This window comes from Bufo gargarizans, chromosome 2 (genome assembly GCF_014858855.1).
Source record: "Bufo gargarizans isolate SCDJY-AF-19 chromosome 2, ASM1485885v1, whole genome shotgun sequence".
In the NCBI taxonomy this organism is placed as follows: Eukaryota; Metazoa; Chordata; class Amphibia; order Anura; family Bufonidae; genus Bufo; species Bufo gargarizans.
Genome location: NC_058081.1, coordinates 56,077,955 through 56,094,000, shown reverse-complemented (window position 1 = coordinate 56,094,000; position 16,046 = coordinate 56,077,955). Strand labels below are relative to the sequence as shown.

The window sequence follows — 16,046 nt, the reverse complement described above, 5'->3', positions numbered from 1 at the left end:
TGGGGGGGGGGGGGGGTCATAGTAATAAGGGGGTAGATAGTGTAAATAAAGAGTGGGTTATAGAAGGGGACAGTGGGGATTTAGTGGGGCCTGGTGTTAGCGAGGAAAATAGGGAGAAGACTGGGCATAACTATACATTTATGAAAAATAGAACTGCTGGTAACAAGAACCTGTTACATACAAAAATCAACCAAGGTAACCAAAAAATTCCAGATATTCACTTTACAGGTAATAGTAATTTAAAATGTATTTTTACAAATGCCAGAAGTCTAGCTAGAAAAATGGGGGAGCTGGAGGCTATGGTACTAGAAGAACACATAGATGTAGTTGGTATGGCTGAGACATGGTTGGACTCTTCGCATGACTGGGCTGAGGGTTTTACACTAGTAAGGAAAGACCGGGTCAATAGTAAAGGAGGTGGCGTGTGCCTGTATTTGTAGAGTGATCTGAAGACAAGTGTGAAAGAGGCAATTGTGGGTGTGGATGGTGAGGATGTGGAAACCTTATGGGTGGAAGTTCAAAGGGATATAACACTGAAAAAATAATACTTGATGTAATCTATAGACCCCCTAACATCACAGAGGAGATAGAAACGCAACTGTATAATCAAATAGAGCGGGCGGCACGGGCTGGCACAATGGTCATAATGGGAGATTTTAACTTCCCAGATATTGACTGGGGTAATGGTTCTGCCTCAACCGCAAAGGGGAGAAGATTTCTCAACTTACTGCAGGACCACTTTATGGGTCAGTTTGTAGAGGCTCTCACTAGGGGAGATGCTCTGTTGGATCTGGTAATTTCTAATGATGCAGAGCTTGTTAGAAATGTTACTGTTCGAGAAACACTAGTTAATAGTGACCACAATATAATTCTATTCCCCCTTAACTATAAAAAGCAAACTCTGTCAGGCAGAGCAAAGACACTGAATTTCAAAAAGGCTAATTTCCCTGGGTTGATGGCAGCATTTCAGGGCATAGATTGGAAGCAGCTACTGTCACAGAATAATACTGAAGATAAATGGGAGAGCTTTAAATCCACATTGAGTAATTGCACAAAAAAATGTATCCCTTTAGGTAACAAGTATAAACGGTTAAAATTAACACCCCCCCCCCCCCCATGGCTTACAGCTACTGTAAAAAGGGCAATCAAAGACAAAAAGAGAGCATTTAAAAAATACTAATCTGAGGGGTCAGCTGTAGCGTTTGAAGATTACACAGGGCTTAACAAAATCTGTAAAAAGGAGATACAATTAGTAAAAAATGCAAAACGAACAGCAGGTAGCAAAATAAATCCCCAAAAATTCTTTAAATATATAAATGCTAAAAAAAACTAGGTCTGAGCAGGTAGGTCCCCTAAATAATGGTCACTGAAGATAAGGAAAAGGCAGAGTTACTAAATGTTTTTTTTTAGCTCTGTTTATACAAAAGAAGAGAAAGGAGCTGATATCTGTGGTGCTGGGGCTGTTAGTACATCCAGTGATATACTCAATTGGCTAATTGTAGATATGGTCCAAGAGAAGTTAAATAAGGTAAATGTGAACAAAACTCCGGGTCCAGATGGATTACACCCAAGAGTGCTTAAAGAGCTCAGTTCAGTCATTGCTGTGCCCCTGTTTTTAATTTTTAAAGATTCTCTAGGTACTGGTACAGTGCCAAGTGATTGGCGCTAGGCAAACGTGGTGCCCATATTAAAAAAAGGATCTAGGTCCTCCACAGGTAATTATAGACCAGTTAGTTTAATTTCTGTTTTGGGAAAAATGTTTGAAGGACTCTTAAGGGACTATATGCAGGAGTATGTGACTGTAAATAATATTATAAGTGATAACCAGCATGGGTTTACCAAGGACAGAAGTTGTCAGACTAAGGCTACTTTCACACTTGCGTTCGCAATTCCGCTCGTGAGCTCCGTTTGAAGGAGCTCACGAGTGGGCGCGAACGCCTCCGTCCAGCCCTGATGCAGTCTGAATGGAGCGGATCCGCTCAGACTGCATCAGTCTGGCGGCGTTCAGCCTCCGCTCCGCACGGACAGGCGGACAGCTGAACGCTGCTTGCAGCGTTCAGCTGTCCGCCTGGCCGTGCGGAGGCGTGCGGATCCGTTCAGACTTACAATGTAAGTCAATGGGAACGGATCCGCTTGAAGATGAGCCCATATGGCTCAATCTTCAAGCGGATCCGTCCCCCATTGACTTTACATTGAAAGTCTGAACGGATCCGCTCAGGCTACTTGCGAACTTAGAAATTTTTCTAAGTTATTAATGCAGACGGATCCGTACTGAACGGAGCCTCCGTCTGCATTAATATGATCGGATCCGTTCAGAACGGATCCGATCAAGCGCAAGTGTGAAAGTAGCCTAACCTGATGTGTTTTTATGAAGAGGTTAGTAGTAGCTTGGACAGAAGGGCGTCTGTGGATGTAGTGTTTCTGGATTTTGCAAAGGCTTTTGATACTGTCCCTCATAGATGCTTAATAGGTAAAGTAAGGTCTATAGGCTTGAAAAGTATAGTTTGTAATTGGATTGAAAACTGACTGAAGGACCGTGTCCAGAGAGTTGTGATCAATGATTCCTATTCAGAATGGTCCCAGGTTATAAGTGGTGTACCCCAAGGTTCAGTGCTGGGTCCTTTATTATTTAATTTATTTATTAATGATATTGAGAAGGGGATTAATAGCACCATTTCTATTTTTGCAGATTACACTAAGCTGTGTAGAACTGTACAGTCTATGGAAGATGTCCACACACTACAAGCTGACTTGAACATTCTGAGTGATTGGGCATCAACTTGGCAAATTAGGTTCAATGTGGACAAATGTCAAGTTCTGCATATTGGTACTACAAACCGGATTCCAAAAAAGCTGGGACACTGTACAAATCGTGAATAAAAACTGAATGCAATGATGTGGAGGTGCCAACTTCTAATATTTTATTCACAATAGAACATAAATCAAGGAACAAAAGTTTAAACTGAGAAAATGTACAATTTTAAGGGAAAAATATGTTGAATCAGAATTTCATGGTGTCAACAAATCCCCAAAAAGTTGGGACAAGGCCATTTTCACCACTGTGTGGCATCTCCCCTTCTTCTTACAACACTCAACAGACGTCTGGGGACCGAGGAGACCAGTTTCTCAAGTTTAGAAATAGGAATGCTCTCCCATTCTTGTCTAATACAGGCCTCTAACTGTTCAATCGTCTTGGGGCTTCTTTGTTGAACCTTCCTCTTTATGATGCGCCAAATGTTCTCTATAGGTGAAAGATCTGGACTGCAGACTGGCCATTTCAGTACCCGGATCCTTCTCCTACACAGCCATGATGTTGTGATTGATGCAGAATGTGGTCTGGCATTATTTTGTTGAAAAATGCAGGGTCTTCCCTGAAAGAGATGACGTCTGGATGGGAGCATATGTTGTTCTAGAACCTGAATATATTTTTCTGCATTGATGGTGCCTTTCCAGACATGCAAGCTGCCCATGCCACACGCACTCATGCAACCCCATACCATCAGAGATGCAGGCTTCTGAACTGGGCGTTGATAACAACTTGGGTTGTCCTTGTCCTCTTTGGTCCGGATGACATGGCGTCCCAGATTTCCAAAAAGAACTTCGAATCGTGACTCGTCTGACCACAGAACAGTCTTCCATTTTGCCACACTCCATTTTAAATGATCCCTGGCCCAGTGAAAACGCCTGAGCTTGTGGATCTTGCTTAGAAATGGCTTAGAAGCTGGCAACGGCGGATGGCACGGTGGATTGTGTTCACAGACAATGGTTTCTGGAAGTATTCCTGAGCCCATTCTGTGATTTCCTTTACAGTAGCATTCCTGTTTGTGGTGCAGTGTCGTTTAAGGGCCCGGAGACCACGGGCATCCAGTATGGTTTTACAGCCTTGACCCTTACGCACAGAGATTGTTCCAGATTCTCTGAATCTTCAGATGATGTTATGCACAGTTGATGATGATAGATGCAAAGTCTTTGCAATTTTTCGCTGGGTAACACCTTTCTGATATTGCTCCACTATCTTTCTACGCAACATTGTGGGAATTGGTGATCCTCTACCCATCTTGGCTTCTGAGAGACACTGCCACTCTGAGAAGCTCTTTTTATACCCAATCATGTTGCCAATTGACCTAATTAGTGTTAATTGGTCTTCCAGCTCTTCGTTATGCTCAAATTTACTTTTTCCAGCCTCTTATTGCTACTTGTCCCAACTTTTTTGGGATTTGTTGACACCGTGAAAATTTGAATCAACGTATTTTTCCTTTAAAATTATACATTTACTCGGATTAAACGTTTGATCTGTCATCTACGTTCTATTACAAATAAAATATTGACATTTGCCATCTCCACATCATTGCATTCAGTTTTTATTCACAATTTGTTTAGTGTCCCAACTTTTTGGGAATCCGGTTTGTAATAATCTCTGTGCTTCATATGTCCTAGGTGATGTAGCACTGGGAGAGTCACTTATAGAGAAGGATTTGGGTGTCCTTGTGGATGGTAGATTAAATTACAGCGTACAATGTCAGCTGCTTCTAAGGCCACCAGGATATTGTCATGCATTAAACGAAGCATTGACTCGCGGGGCAGGGATGTAATACTACCACTTTACAAAGCTTTGGTGCGGCCTCATCTGGAATACGCAGTTCAGTTCTGGGCACCAGTACATAGAAAGGATGCACTACAGCTTGAAAAAGTACAGAGGAGAGCGACTAAACTGATAAGGAGAATGGAGGGTCTTAGTTATGAAGAAAAATTAAAATAACTGAATTTATTTAGTCTTGAAGAGACGTCTATTGGGGAACATGATTAACCTATACAAATATATAAATGGGCCATACAAAAAATACGGTGAAAAGCTGTTCCATGTAAAATGCGCTCAAAAGACAAGGGGGCACTGTCTCCGACTGGAGAAGAAAAAGTTCAGTCCCTGGAAGCGTCAAAGCTTCTTAAGGCCTCATGCACACGACCGTGGTGTGTTTTGCGGTCCGTACATCGCGGATCAGCAGAACACGGATTGCGTCCATGCGCACAACAGCACGGACAGCCTTTAATATAAATGTCTATTCTTGTCTGCAAAGCGCGGACAAGAATAGGACATGTTATATTTTTTTAGAGGGGCCATGGAACAGAGCAACGGATGCCGACAGCACACAGAGTGCTGTCTGCATCTTTTGCGGCCCCATTGAAGTGAATGGGTCCGCATCCGAGCCGCCAAAACGGCGGCTCGGATGCGGACCAAAACAACGGCCATGTGCATGAGGCCTTACTGTAAAAACTGTGAATCTGTGAAATAGACTTCCTCAGAACGTGGTCACAGCAGGAACAGTGGACAGTTTCAAAAAGGGTTTAGACGAATTCTTAAAAGTAAAAAACATTAATGCATTTGAAAACGTGTAGAAATCTGAGTCTCAATTCCTTTTGGGATTCGCATCCCCACCTATCCCTTGGTTGAACTTGATGGATGGATGTCATTTTTCAACCGTATTAACTATGTAACTATGTCATTGGAGGTCTTCTGACAGTTTTTGCCTCAAGGCATACCTCACACTAACAAGTCTATCTTCTGCAGCACAGATTTGTCAGTAACCATGCTTTGTGTACCTTTATTTCATGGGCAAGCAAACCAACATTTCCAATCTCATCTCTATAGTTAAAACACCTTTTGCCAATTAGCTCTTAGAGAAGTCCAGAAATTCCCTTATTTTTTTCTTCCTGTAATGTGGATGTTTACTCAAAGTACTCCATAAAAAAAAACTTGAAGGTTATATGTGTTTGTTATTAGTTCAGTTAGCAGTGCCCATAGCTGTCCCTGCAGCATATGATGGGGACCCGTTCTTGAGATAGGAGCAGGTTCCAGAACTATGTATGCCATGAATGTCCAGATCGAACACTGAATATCTGATTGAACACCACAGTTTTGTCTGTAATATAAGGCCCGCAACTCATTGCTGACTAATTTAATAATCTTTACAGTTACCAATAGAAGGAGATTAGGAGTTCACTGCATCTCTCTAGTGGTGTCTGTAAACTGCTAGAATGGTATCTTTTAACTCTTTGTGTATACTATTTTCATCACATTTACAAGAACACATTATGATAGTAGTAACAGAGAATTAAAGGGGTTTTCCAAGATTTTTTATAATGATGACCTAACCTCTGGATAGGCCATCAGTATCTGATCAGTGGGGGTACGACACCCTGGACTCCCACCGACAGGGTTGGCGTCAGCACCCGGTACACCCGGGCAAGTGCCGGGGCCCACTGTGCCCACTCACTCCTGCAGCTGTGTCCTGCCTGTTCTGAATTCTAGGGCAGCTTACCCCAGCAATGCAGACAATTTTTGCCATGTGCACTGCTGGGGTGGGTGGCCCCAAGACTCAGAACAAGGTAGATGGAGTTTCGGTAGATGCTATGCTGGAATGGAGTTGTTAGAAGGAGGTCTGTGATGTCACTAGTCACATGCTCCTTCATGGTCACATGACAAAATGTGGGAAGTGCTGACAAACTCCGACTGCAGCAGCTTGTGGAAGGAGGAGGGGCTGTGAGTACACAGAGCTTCATGGGGAGCAGGTGAGGGGCAGCATATGGAGCTCATATATGAGGGGGCAGGTGGACCACTCAGGGTCCGCAATCACGGAGATGCGGTGCGGAAGCACGGGTGGGAAGCACTACAGAGTGCCTCTGTGGTGTTTCTGGCTGTGCCTCCTCACCGCAAAAAAATAGAATATGTTCTATTTTTTTGCGGTGCGGACGGATCACTGACCTATTCACGTTGCCCGTGCAATGGGGACCACAAATTGCAGTCCCCAATGCACGGAACGGACGCACAACGGCCATGTGCATTAGGCCTAAGGCATTGTTTAGACTCCATCCCACAGTCTAGCCAGTGCCTAATGGGTTACAGTGTAGACCATTTCTGGTACATGTTGATAATTCCCTTTTAAACTCCAGTCCATGTCCTCTCAGTACTGGGAAGGTAACAAAAGGTTGGAGCATAACTAAAGGTGGAATTCCATTTTAATGTCCCCTAAAGGTGGCCACACATTAGATAGAAGTTGGTTGATGATCGCACAGGTGTCTGTCCATATGTATGTGTCCATCCCTGTGTGTGTCCGTCCCTGTGTGTGTGTGTCCGCCCCTGTGTGTGTGTGTGTGTGTGTGTGTCCGTCCCTGTGTGTGTGTGTCTGTCTCTGTGTGTCTGTCCCTGTATGTATTTGACTGCCCCTGTGTGTGTGTCCGTCCCTGTGTGTGTGTGTCCGTCCCTGTGTGTGTGTGTGTCCGTCCCTGTGTGTGTGTGTGTCCCTGTGTGTCCGTCCCTGTGTGTCCATCCCTGTGTGTGTCCATCCCTGTGTGTGTCCGTCCCTGTGTGTGTCTGTCCCTGTGTGTGTGTGTGTCTGTGTGTCTGTCCCTGTGTGTGTGTGTGTCTGTCCCTGTGTGTGTGTGTGTGTCTGTCCCTGTATGTATTTGACCGCCCCTATGTGTGTGTGTCTGTCCCTGTGTGTGTATCTGTCCCTGTGTGTATTTGACCATCCCAGTGTGTATGTCCATGTGTTTATGTGTCTCTCCCTCTGTGTGTCTCTCTCACTCTGTGTGTCTCTCTCCCTCTGTGTGTCTCTCCCTGTGTGTGTGTGTGTGTGTGTGTCTCTCTCTCTCACCCTCTGTGTGTGTGGCTGTCTGTCTGTCTCTCTCCCTCTGTGTGTGTCTCTCTCTCTCTGTGCGTGTGTGTTTCTCTTCCTCTGTATGTGTGTCTCTCCCTCTGTGTGTGTGTGTGTGTCTGTCTGTCTGTCTCTCTTCCTCTGTGTGTGTGTGTGTCTCTCTCTCCCTCCCCCCTATCCCTCTGTGTGTGTGTGTCTCTCCCTGTGTGTCACCATCACCATGCCCACAGTGTTCCTATTTCTTGACGCAGCTGCATCAGGACGTTCTGTGCGGGGCAAGAAGAAGAAGAAAGAGGAGTCCGTGGGAGAGACACAGGAGGCACACTAAGGACTAAGAATACAACATGATCCACACTAGTGTTATCTGTGGTTTTACATAGGACTGCAGGTAACACTACTACATTATTAGCACTACTGTCATCTGTGGTTTTACATAGGACTGCAGGTAACACAACCACATTATTAGCACTAGTGTCATCTGTGGTTTTACATAGGACTGCGGGTAACACTACCATATTATTAACACTAGTTCCATCTGTGGTTTTACATAGGACTGCAGGTAACACTACTACATTTTCTGTACTCAGATAGCCATGACTGTGTTATCTGCGCTGTTACATAGGACTACAGGTGATATCTACTATATTATCTGTACCCAGAGAGTTATCACTGTGTAAGGGGGCCCACTGAGACTTTATCGTCCCACATAAACCTGGAGCCGGCCCTGCCCACCAATCTGCTATTTGAGAAGGCAGCAGCGCTCCTTTGAGCCTCATGGGCTTCTATCAGCTTTTCCTAGGCCAGTGGCGACACATTCATTGGTCAAATGGCCTATGATCAGCTCAGAAGTGAATGAGGCTGAGCTGTGATACCAAGCATAGCTGCTGTACTATGTACGGCGCTCTGCTATGTACAGCGCTGTGCTTGGTAAGCACAGAGAAGGCCGCTTCGTTCACAGGCGTGCCGGTGTCTTCTCAAACAGCTGATCGGCGGGTGTCGGAAAAACCCTTTTAATGTAGCATTAAGAATTAAATTTGTTACGGGCAGACAACTTTCCAAGTCCTACCAAGTTTTCTTTCTTCTTCTCATCTTGCAGTTCAGAAGCAAATTGCTATCTCCAACAGCTATTTATCCCAACCTCACCATACAAATGCTGTTGACGTATCTCAGTGTGAACAAAAGGATCGGGCATTTTGAAATCCAGTTGCCCGATCCTTCTCTCCCCCTACATCTGCTATTGTGGCAGAGTTGGAAGGCTCCATAGATGATTGGCCAGTCCCGCTAAAATTGTATGGTTTGGCCTAAGTTAATCTAATATGTAAAGCCAAGATTTATAATTCTTACCTGGGAAGAAAAGGGTGAGCATGAAACTGAGGTGGAAATAATGGTCCCCGTATTCCTGGCAGTGCCAGCATCAAGGAGGGTACAGGGCGTAAAGTGGTGAGTTCAGGACGCAGAGCCACTCTGCTGTGTCCCAGGCTGATAACTGGAACATGGGTAGGCAGTCCATCTGTCCCCACAGGTGCCCGCTTTTCATCCGTGAGGGGTTCAGTGGGTGAGGTTGGTGAGCTGGCTTGTAGAGTTTCAGCGGTGTTTGGCTGCCTGTCAGGAGAGCTTCCGTCATCCTCCATTGTTGCATATGTGCCGTCACTAGGTACCCCTTTATCATCAGAAGGACACATGGGAACATAGAATACCTAAAGAAAAACAAGGGTGCAGGTGTGAGAACACATACTGCTTGCCACAGATATCACAGTTCAGAAATGAGAAGGGATGGTGCCTCAGAACAACATTGTCCTGTTAACTATTGCCCAAACTTTTCTCTGTAACCTTGAAACTTGTAAAAAAAAAAAAGTGTAGGGTGTATGCCAGACAGGTTGGGGTCAAAAGTGAGGTTTTTAAACTAATATAAAAAAAATATATACAAATAAGCTACACAATATGACACCACAGTGGTGCTTTTTTTCTGGCATAAAAGACAAAAACATAGTTAAAAATCAATAAGTAAAAAATGTATCCAAACGACAGGTATATAGGGAGAGGAGTTACAAAAATGATTCATAAAAAAAATGAAAGAGAAACCTTAAAATCATAATTGAGTAAAATAAACAGGAAAAAATGAAAATCACAGAGAAGATGAGAAGAAGTTTGAAGATCTAAAAATAAAATAAAAAGGAGGATAGAGAGGGGCTTGTTTAGGCTGGTGCTACACCTGGACTTTTTGAAGGACTTTTGATTGATTTTAACTTGAGTGACAGCTGTAGTCCAAAGCAGTAAACTGACTTGTATGCAAGCTTGTTACTGCAGCTGTCAATCAAAAGTCCCTCAAAAAGTCTAGGTGTAGCCCCAGCCTAAACAAGCCCCTCTCTATCCTCTTTATTTTTTTCAAGATCTTCAAACTTCTTCTTCTCATCCTCTCAATTATGATTTTAAGGTTACTCTTTCGTTTTGCCATACATGCAGGTTGTTTTGATGTAGTTTTTAAAGACAAAATCAGGAAAGGGGCTTAAAAGGAGAGAAAATTTAAGTGTTACTGCACTTTGAGATAAAACCTTTGATACGTCATAGAGACATATCAAAAGTTTTGATCAGTGAGGGTCTGAGCGCTGAGACCCCCATTGATTCCTAAATCAATGCTCTCATAGCGTTTTCTCTCTAACTGGAGGAGATGAAGCAAGACAGTCTCAGTAGAAAGTCTATGGGTCCGTCTCACTTCCATCACCTGCAGCAAGAGCACTTCTGTCATTGTTATAGTATTTGGTTGGGGTCTCAGCACTCAGACCCCCATGATCTAATCTATTGATATATCTCTATTACATATCAAAAATTTTTGGGGGAAGTGTCTGACATTTTACTAACCTCATGTACACTTTGCATATATTTTCCGTGCAGAAATTGGCCTGCAGTGCAGATTTTTAAATCCACAACATGTCAATTGTTTCTGCAGTATCACAGCTTACATGTAGGGGTTTTACCAGTAGACGTCAATGGTGTTAGGGCTCATGCACACGGCCGTTGCCCCGTATTGCGTATTTGTACAACTTGCTGTTCTCCAACAAAATTACCGGTAAAAAATTTACCACAGGTGTTTGATCCATGAATCGCCCAATAAATTTCATGGTTCAATTAGAATTGGTATTTAAACAGTTCTCCTCATCATGCTGTGCACATTTTGACATCATGAGACCAAGACGACACCTAACAATGGATCGACAGTACCTCACCATTGCAAGGCTTTAAGCAGGATGTTCTCAGACAGGTCACTGAGCTTAGAGTGTTACAGAGTGCCATCAGCAGGTTGTATCAGAGATACAGAGAGACTGGAAGTCACAGAAAGGCATAGAAGTGGACATCTTGATGACCGCTTCATTGTGAGCAATGCCCTGCGGAACCAGATGATGAATGCCACACAACTCCAGGCGCATTTGGTGAGATGCACCCAAGTGTCACGTCAGTCCAATCGAAACCATTTTGAGAACCTGGTAATGCCTTTTGGGTTGACGAATGCGCCAGCGGTATTTCAGCGATTCGTCAATGATATTTTTCATCACTTGGTGGGGAGGTTCGTAGTAGTTTACCTAGATGACATCTTAATTTATTCTCCTGATCTGAAGACCCATCAGGATCATGTGAGACAGGTTTTGACGATCCTTCGGGAGAATAAGTTATATGCTAAGCTGGAGAAATGTTTGTTTGCAGTGCAAGAGCTTCCGTTCTTGGGATACATGCTTTCTGATTCCGGTTTTCGTATGGACCCCGAAAAGGTCCGGGCAGTTCTGGACTGGGACCAACCGGAGAATCAGAAAGCTTTGATGCGGTTCTTGGGGTTTACGAATTATTATAGAAAATTTATTTTGAATTATTCGACCCTAGTCAAACCCCTTACTGATATGACCAAGAAGGGCGCTGATGTCTTTGTCTGGTCGGATGAGGCATTGCAGGCCTTTTCGGCTATTTAGGAGCGTTTTGCGTCTGTTCCCATTCTGGTGCAGCCGGATGTATCTCAGCCATTCGTGGTGGAGGTTGATGCATCAGAGGTGGGGGTTGGGGCGGTGCTTTCGCAGGGTTCTTCTCCTGGCAAGTGGGTCCCGTGTGCCTTCTTCTCCAGGAAGCTCTCGGTCGCCGAAAGGAATTATGATGTTGGAGATAGGGAATTGTTGGCTATCAAGTTGGCCATTGAGGAATGGCATCACTGGTTAGAGGGGGCGTCCCACCCCGTTACAGTGTATACAGACCATAAGAATTTGGCCAGATGGTCATTGTTTTTTACCAGGTTCAATTTCGTGGTTACCTTTCGCCCAGGGGTCAAGAACGTCAAGGCAGATGCCTTGTCTCGCAGCTTCCCTGGGGGAGGTGAATCAGAAGATCCAGCGCCGATTTTGGCGGATGGGGTGGTGGTCTCTGCTCTGTACCCTGAATTGGAGATGGAGGTATTGGGAGCTCAGGAGGGGGCTCCTGGTTCGTGTCCTCCAGGGAGGTTGTTTGTTCCTGATGGCCTACAATACAAGGTGTTCAAGGAACATCACGATACTGTTCTCGCTGGACATCCTGGTGGTAAGTCCACCTGTGATCTGGTGTCCCGGAGGTTCTGGTGGCCAGGGTTACGTAAGAGTATTGAGAATTACGTGACAGCTTGTGAAACCTGCGCTCGGTCAAAAGTTGCTCATACTCAACCGCCTGGTTCACTTTTTCCATTATCTATTCCATCTCGTCCTTGGACGCATTTGTCCATGGACTTTATTACGGACCTGCCGAGTTCCTCCAGGAGAACAGTGATTTTGGTGGTAGTCAACCGTTTCAGTAAAATGGCTCACTTTATACCACTAACGAGTCTGCCTAACGCTAAGACTCTTGCTCAAATCTTTGTGGATAATATTGTGAAATTGCACGGTATTCCTTCGGATGTGGTATCTGATAGGGGCTCGCAGTTTGTCTCCAGGTTTTGGAGGGCGTTCTGCGCTCGGCTTGGAGTTCAACTTTCTTTCTCGTCTGCTTTTCATCCACAGTCGAATGGTCAGACAGAGCGTACCAATCAAAACCTGGAGACCTACTTGAGGTGCTTTGTAGCTGAGAATCAGGAGGACTGGTCCTCATTCTTGTCCTTAGCAGAATTTGCATTGAATAACCGTAGGCAGGAGTCCACGGGTAAGTCGCCATTCTGGGTCTGGTTCCTCCGGGATGCCAGAGGAGGAGGATTCTTCGGGGCTCCCTCCCGTACCTGGTGCACTGGAGGGGATACGGTCCTGAAGAGAGGATGTGGGTTCCGGCGTCTGATGTCAACGCCAGCCGACTGGTGAGGGCCTTTCATAGGTCCTATCCGGATAAGGTTGGTCCGGGGTGTCCAGAGGTCACCCGTAGAAGGGGGGGTACTGTCATGCCCCACTCTGACGATGTGCGGCGGTCAGCCAGGATAGCAGAAGGAGTTTAGTGATTGCTTTGGAGCCGTGCTGAATCCGCCTCTCTCAGGTGCACTGGGTGGGGTCCGCTGTGACATACAGGCAGGAACCTAGTGGTAGCTGTTTCTACACCAGTCTATGTATGTAATAGTCTATAGTCTTATGCAGCACTCTGACTTTCTTTGGGCATCCTTAGAGCACATCCTAAGCACAAGCCGAGGGCGGATTAGTTTTAAATAAGGAGGAATGTAACACCCCAGAGTGGTGTTACCACTTCTGCTTTATTCCAGGTCCTTCACACTGTCCATTTCTAATGTTATGTAACTGTTCATGTAATGTGCCTGGTTCACCAGCAGGTGGCAGCAAAAATGGCAGAACTATAGTTAGAGAGAATGGAACTTGCCATTCCATTCTAACCCCCCCCCCTCCCCCCCTGGAGAGAAGTGGACTAGTCCTATTTCCTGCAGGAAGGGTGGGGACCAGTTAGTTCCAGGCTAGCTTACCCCCTGCTAGGAGAAGGGTGTGCAGGGGCATGTGCCCACGCCAGCCAGAGCACCTTAAACTCTGCTGGCCATGGAGGCTTGAAGCCTCAGGAGCCAGGAGGAAAGTTCCCTGGCATAACCATATGTCCGACTACAAAGTGAAGTGCAGCATACAGAAGAAGCTGAGTCATACAGTCAGCCTGTCAGTACAGCAGAATCAGAGAGAAAGATATAGCAGAGTGGGGTTTGCCTGCCAGTTTTAATGCTAAAACCTGCTGGAACCAAGACAAAGCCTGTAAACCGTTTTGGAGAACGTTTATGCAAAGTAAAGCTGCTGTTCAACTACCTACAAGGTCTGGACTCAATCTTCCTTTCAAATCCCTCAATTATTCCCCTTATTTAGTGCTTCAGAGCCAAAGCCTGGGGTCCAGCGGTATCCAGGTAGGAGCACCATGAAACACATAAAGAGACATTTTAGGCTGCACTATACCACTCGGCATTCCTACACCTGGGTTGCATGTTATAGTAGGGCCTTGGGGTGAGGCGCCCGTTGCACAGTGACGTCTCTATTTATATGTGTATCACTTCACAGGTGGACAACCTGTGACACTGGAGTGAAGACACGTGTTGGTGACACATATTAATGTTTGTACAAAGTCTTGGTAATGTTGCAGCAGATGGCAGCAAGATCACTTAGTGATTTATATGTTAGCTGACCCATAGATCAGAGAAAAGTCCCACGGAGTTCTAGTCATATGTCATTCAAACTACTGCACTGACAAGAGGCGGCGGCGGAGGAGCAGAGCAAGACGAAAGGCGGCGGCGGCAGCGAAGCATCAGACTTGCGCAGCAGTTTATGACAGGTTTATATAAAGTTTGATGTTAAAAAGCCTGCTCACCCCCTCCCTCTAGTGCACTTGCATCTGTATCCAGCCCTCCGCGAGCTAGTGGTAATGGAGGAGGCAGAGACTAGTGACCCGGGAACGTAAGCAGGTGGCAGGAAGCGGACATTTTAGAAGCAGTCAGCACACATGCGGCCACTCCTGTGACGTCATTAAATATCGTGGTTATTAGAAAACGGTGATATTGCCATATCACTGTTTTTTAATATCACGGTATATCGTGGATACTGGTATATCGCTTAACCCTAACCTGACCACAGGCATCATTGTCTTGCATAGGCGCCTCACTGCTGTTCACTGATGAAAGTCGATTCACGCTGAGTAGAAATTATGGCCGCCCATGATGCTGGAGACGTCAAGGAGTCAGCGGTGTACAGAAATTTCAGTTTAAAGCGCACAGGGAATGTTGCACTTTAGGGGGGGGGAGTGTATGAAAAATACAAAATCTATTAATAAAGTATATTAGAAAAACTTTTATAAGGGCATTAGGGACATCTTATTAAAATTTGACTCAAAGGTATAGTTTTATGCGCTACCACCCATCAACCAGGTGAGGGGACTTCAGAGAGACATATAAGATTGTAAGTTCAGGAGAAAGTGATATAGGTAGAGTTGTGACTTCCCCAGGCTGGATGGACAGGTGTCTTTTTCAGCCTTATACATTATGTTACTATGATAGTAGATATAGCAGTCCAGAACAAAGTTAGAGTCAAAACCACCACATATGGGCTGGGGTCCCTATTGATCCACACTCACGCCCACTAGATCCTATTAGAGTTAATGGGGTACAACGCTGAATGGCAGTATCCAACTATACCAGATCTGGTGAACTCCAACAGGCTGTTCTCTGTCGGAAAAGCCTGCCAGATCAGTTAACCACCTCCCGACCGCCGTACGCGTATATGCGTCCGGGAGGTGGTTGTTTTACTCCTCCTGGACGCATATACGCGTCCTCTCGCGAGACGCGAGATTTCCTGTGAACGCGCGCGCACAGGCGCGCGCGCTCACAGGAACAGAAGGTAAGCGAGTGGATCTCCAGCCTGCCAGCGGCGATCGCTCGCTGGCAGGCTGGAGATCCGAATTTTTTAACCCCTAACAGGTATATTAGACGCTGTTTTCATAACAGCGTCTAATATACCTCCTACCTGGTCCTCTGGTGGTCCCTTCTGTTAGTCTGTTAGGATCGACCACCAGAGGACTCAGGTAGGTCAGTACAGTCCCACCAAACACTACACTACACTACACCCCCCCCCCCCCCCGGTCACTTATTAACCCCTTATAAACCCCTGATCACCCCATATAAACTCCCTGATCACCCCCCTGTCATTGATCACCGCCCTGTCATTGATCACCCCCCTGTCAGGCTCCGTTCAGACGTCCGCATGATTTTTACGGATCCGATCCATGTATCCATGGATCCGTAAAAATCATGCGGAAGTCTGAATGGAGCCTTACAGGGGGGTGATCAATGACAGGCGGGTGATCACCCATATACACTCCCTGATCACCCCCTGTCATTGATCACCGCCCTGTCAGGCTCCATTCAGACGTCCGCATGATTTTTACGGATCCGATCCATGTATCCATGGATCCGTAAAAATCATGCGGACGTCT

At 45.5% G+C, this 16,046-nt stretch overlaps 1 protein-coding gene across 1 annotated transcript in view; it reads right to left on the bottom strand.

The window, feature by feature from the left end:
• Positions 1-16,046, bottom strand: part of LYL1 (LYL1 basic helix-loop-helix family member) — a 67,583-nt gene that overhangs the window by 27,600 nt on the left and 23,937 nt on the right. The window contains exon 2 of the mRNA XM_044282933.1: positions 8,997-9,349. Coding sequence (XP_044138868.1) covers positions 8,997-9,334 — 338 coding nt within the window. The 5' untranslated portion in view covers positions 9,335-9,349. The remainder of the gene's footprint in view (positions 1-8,996; positions 9,350-16,046) is intronic.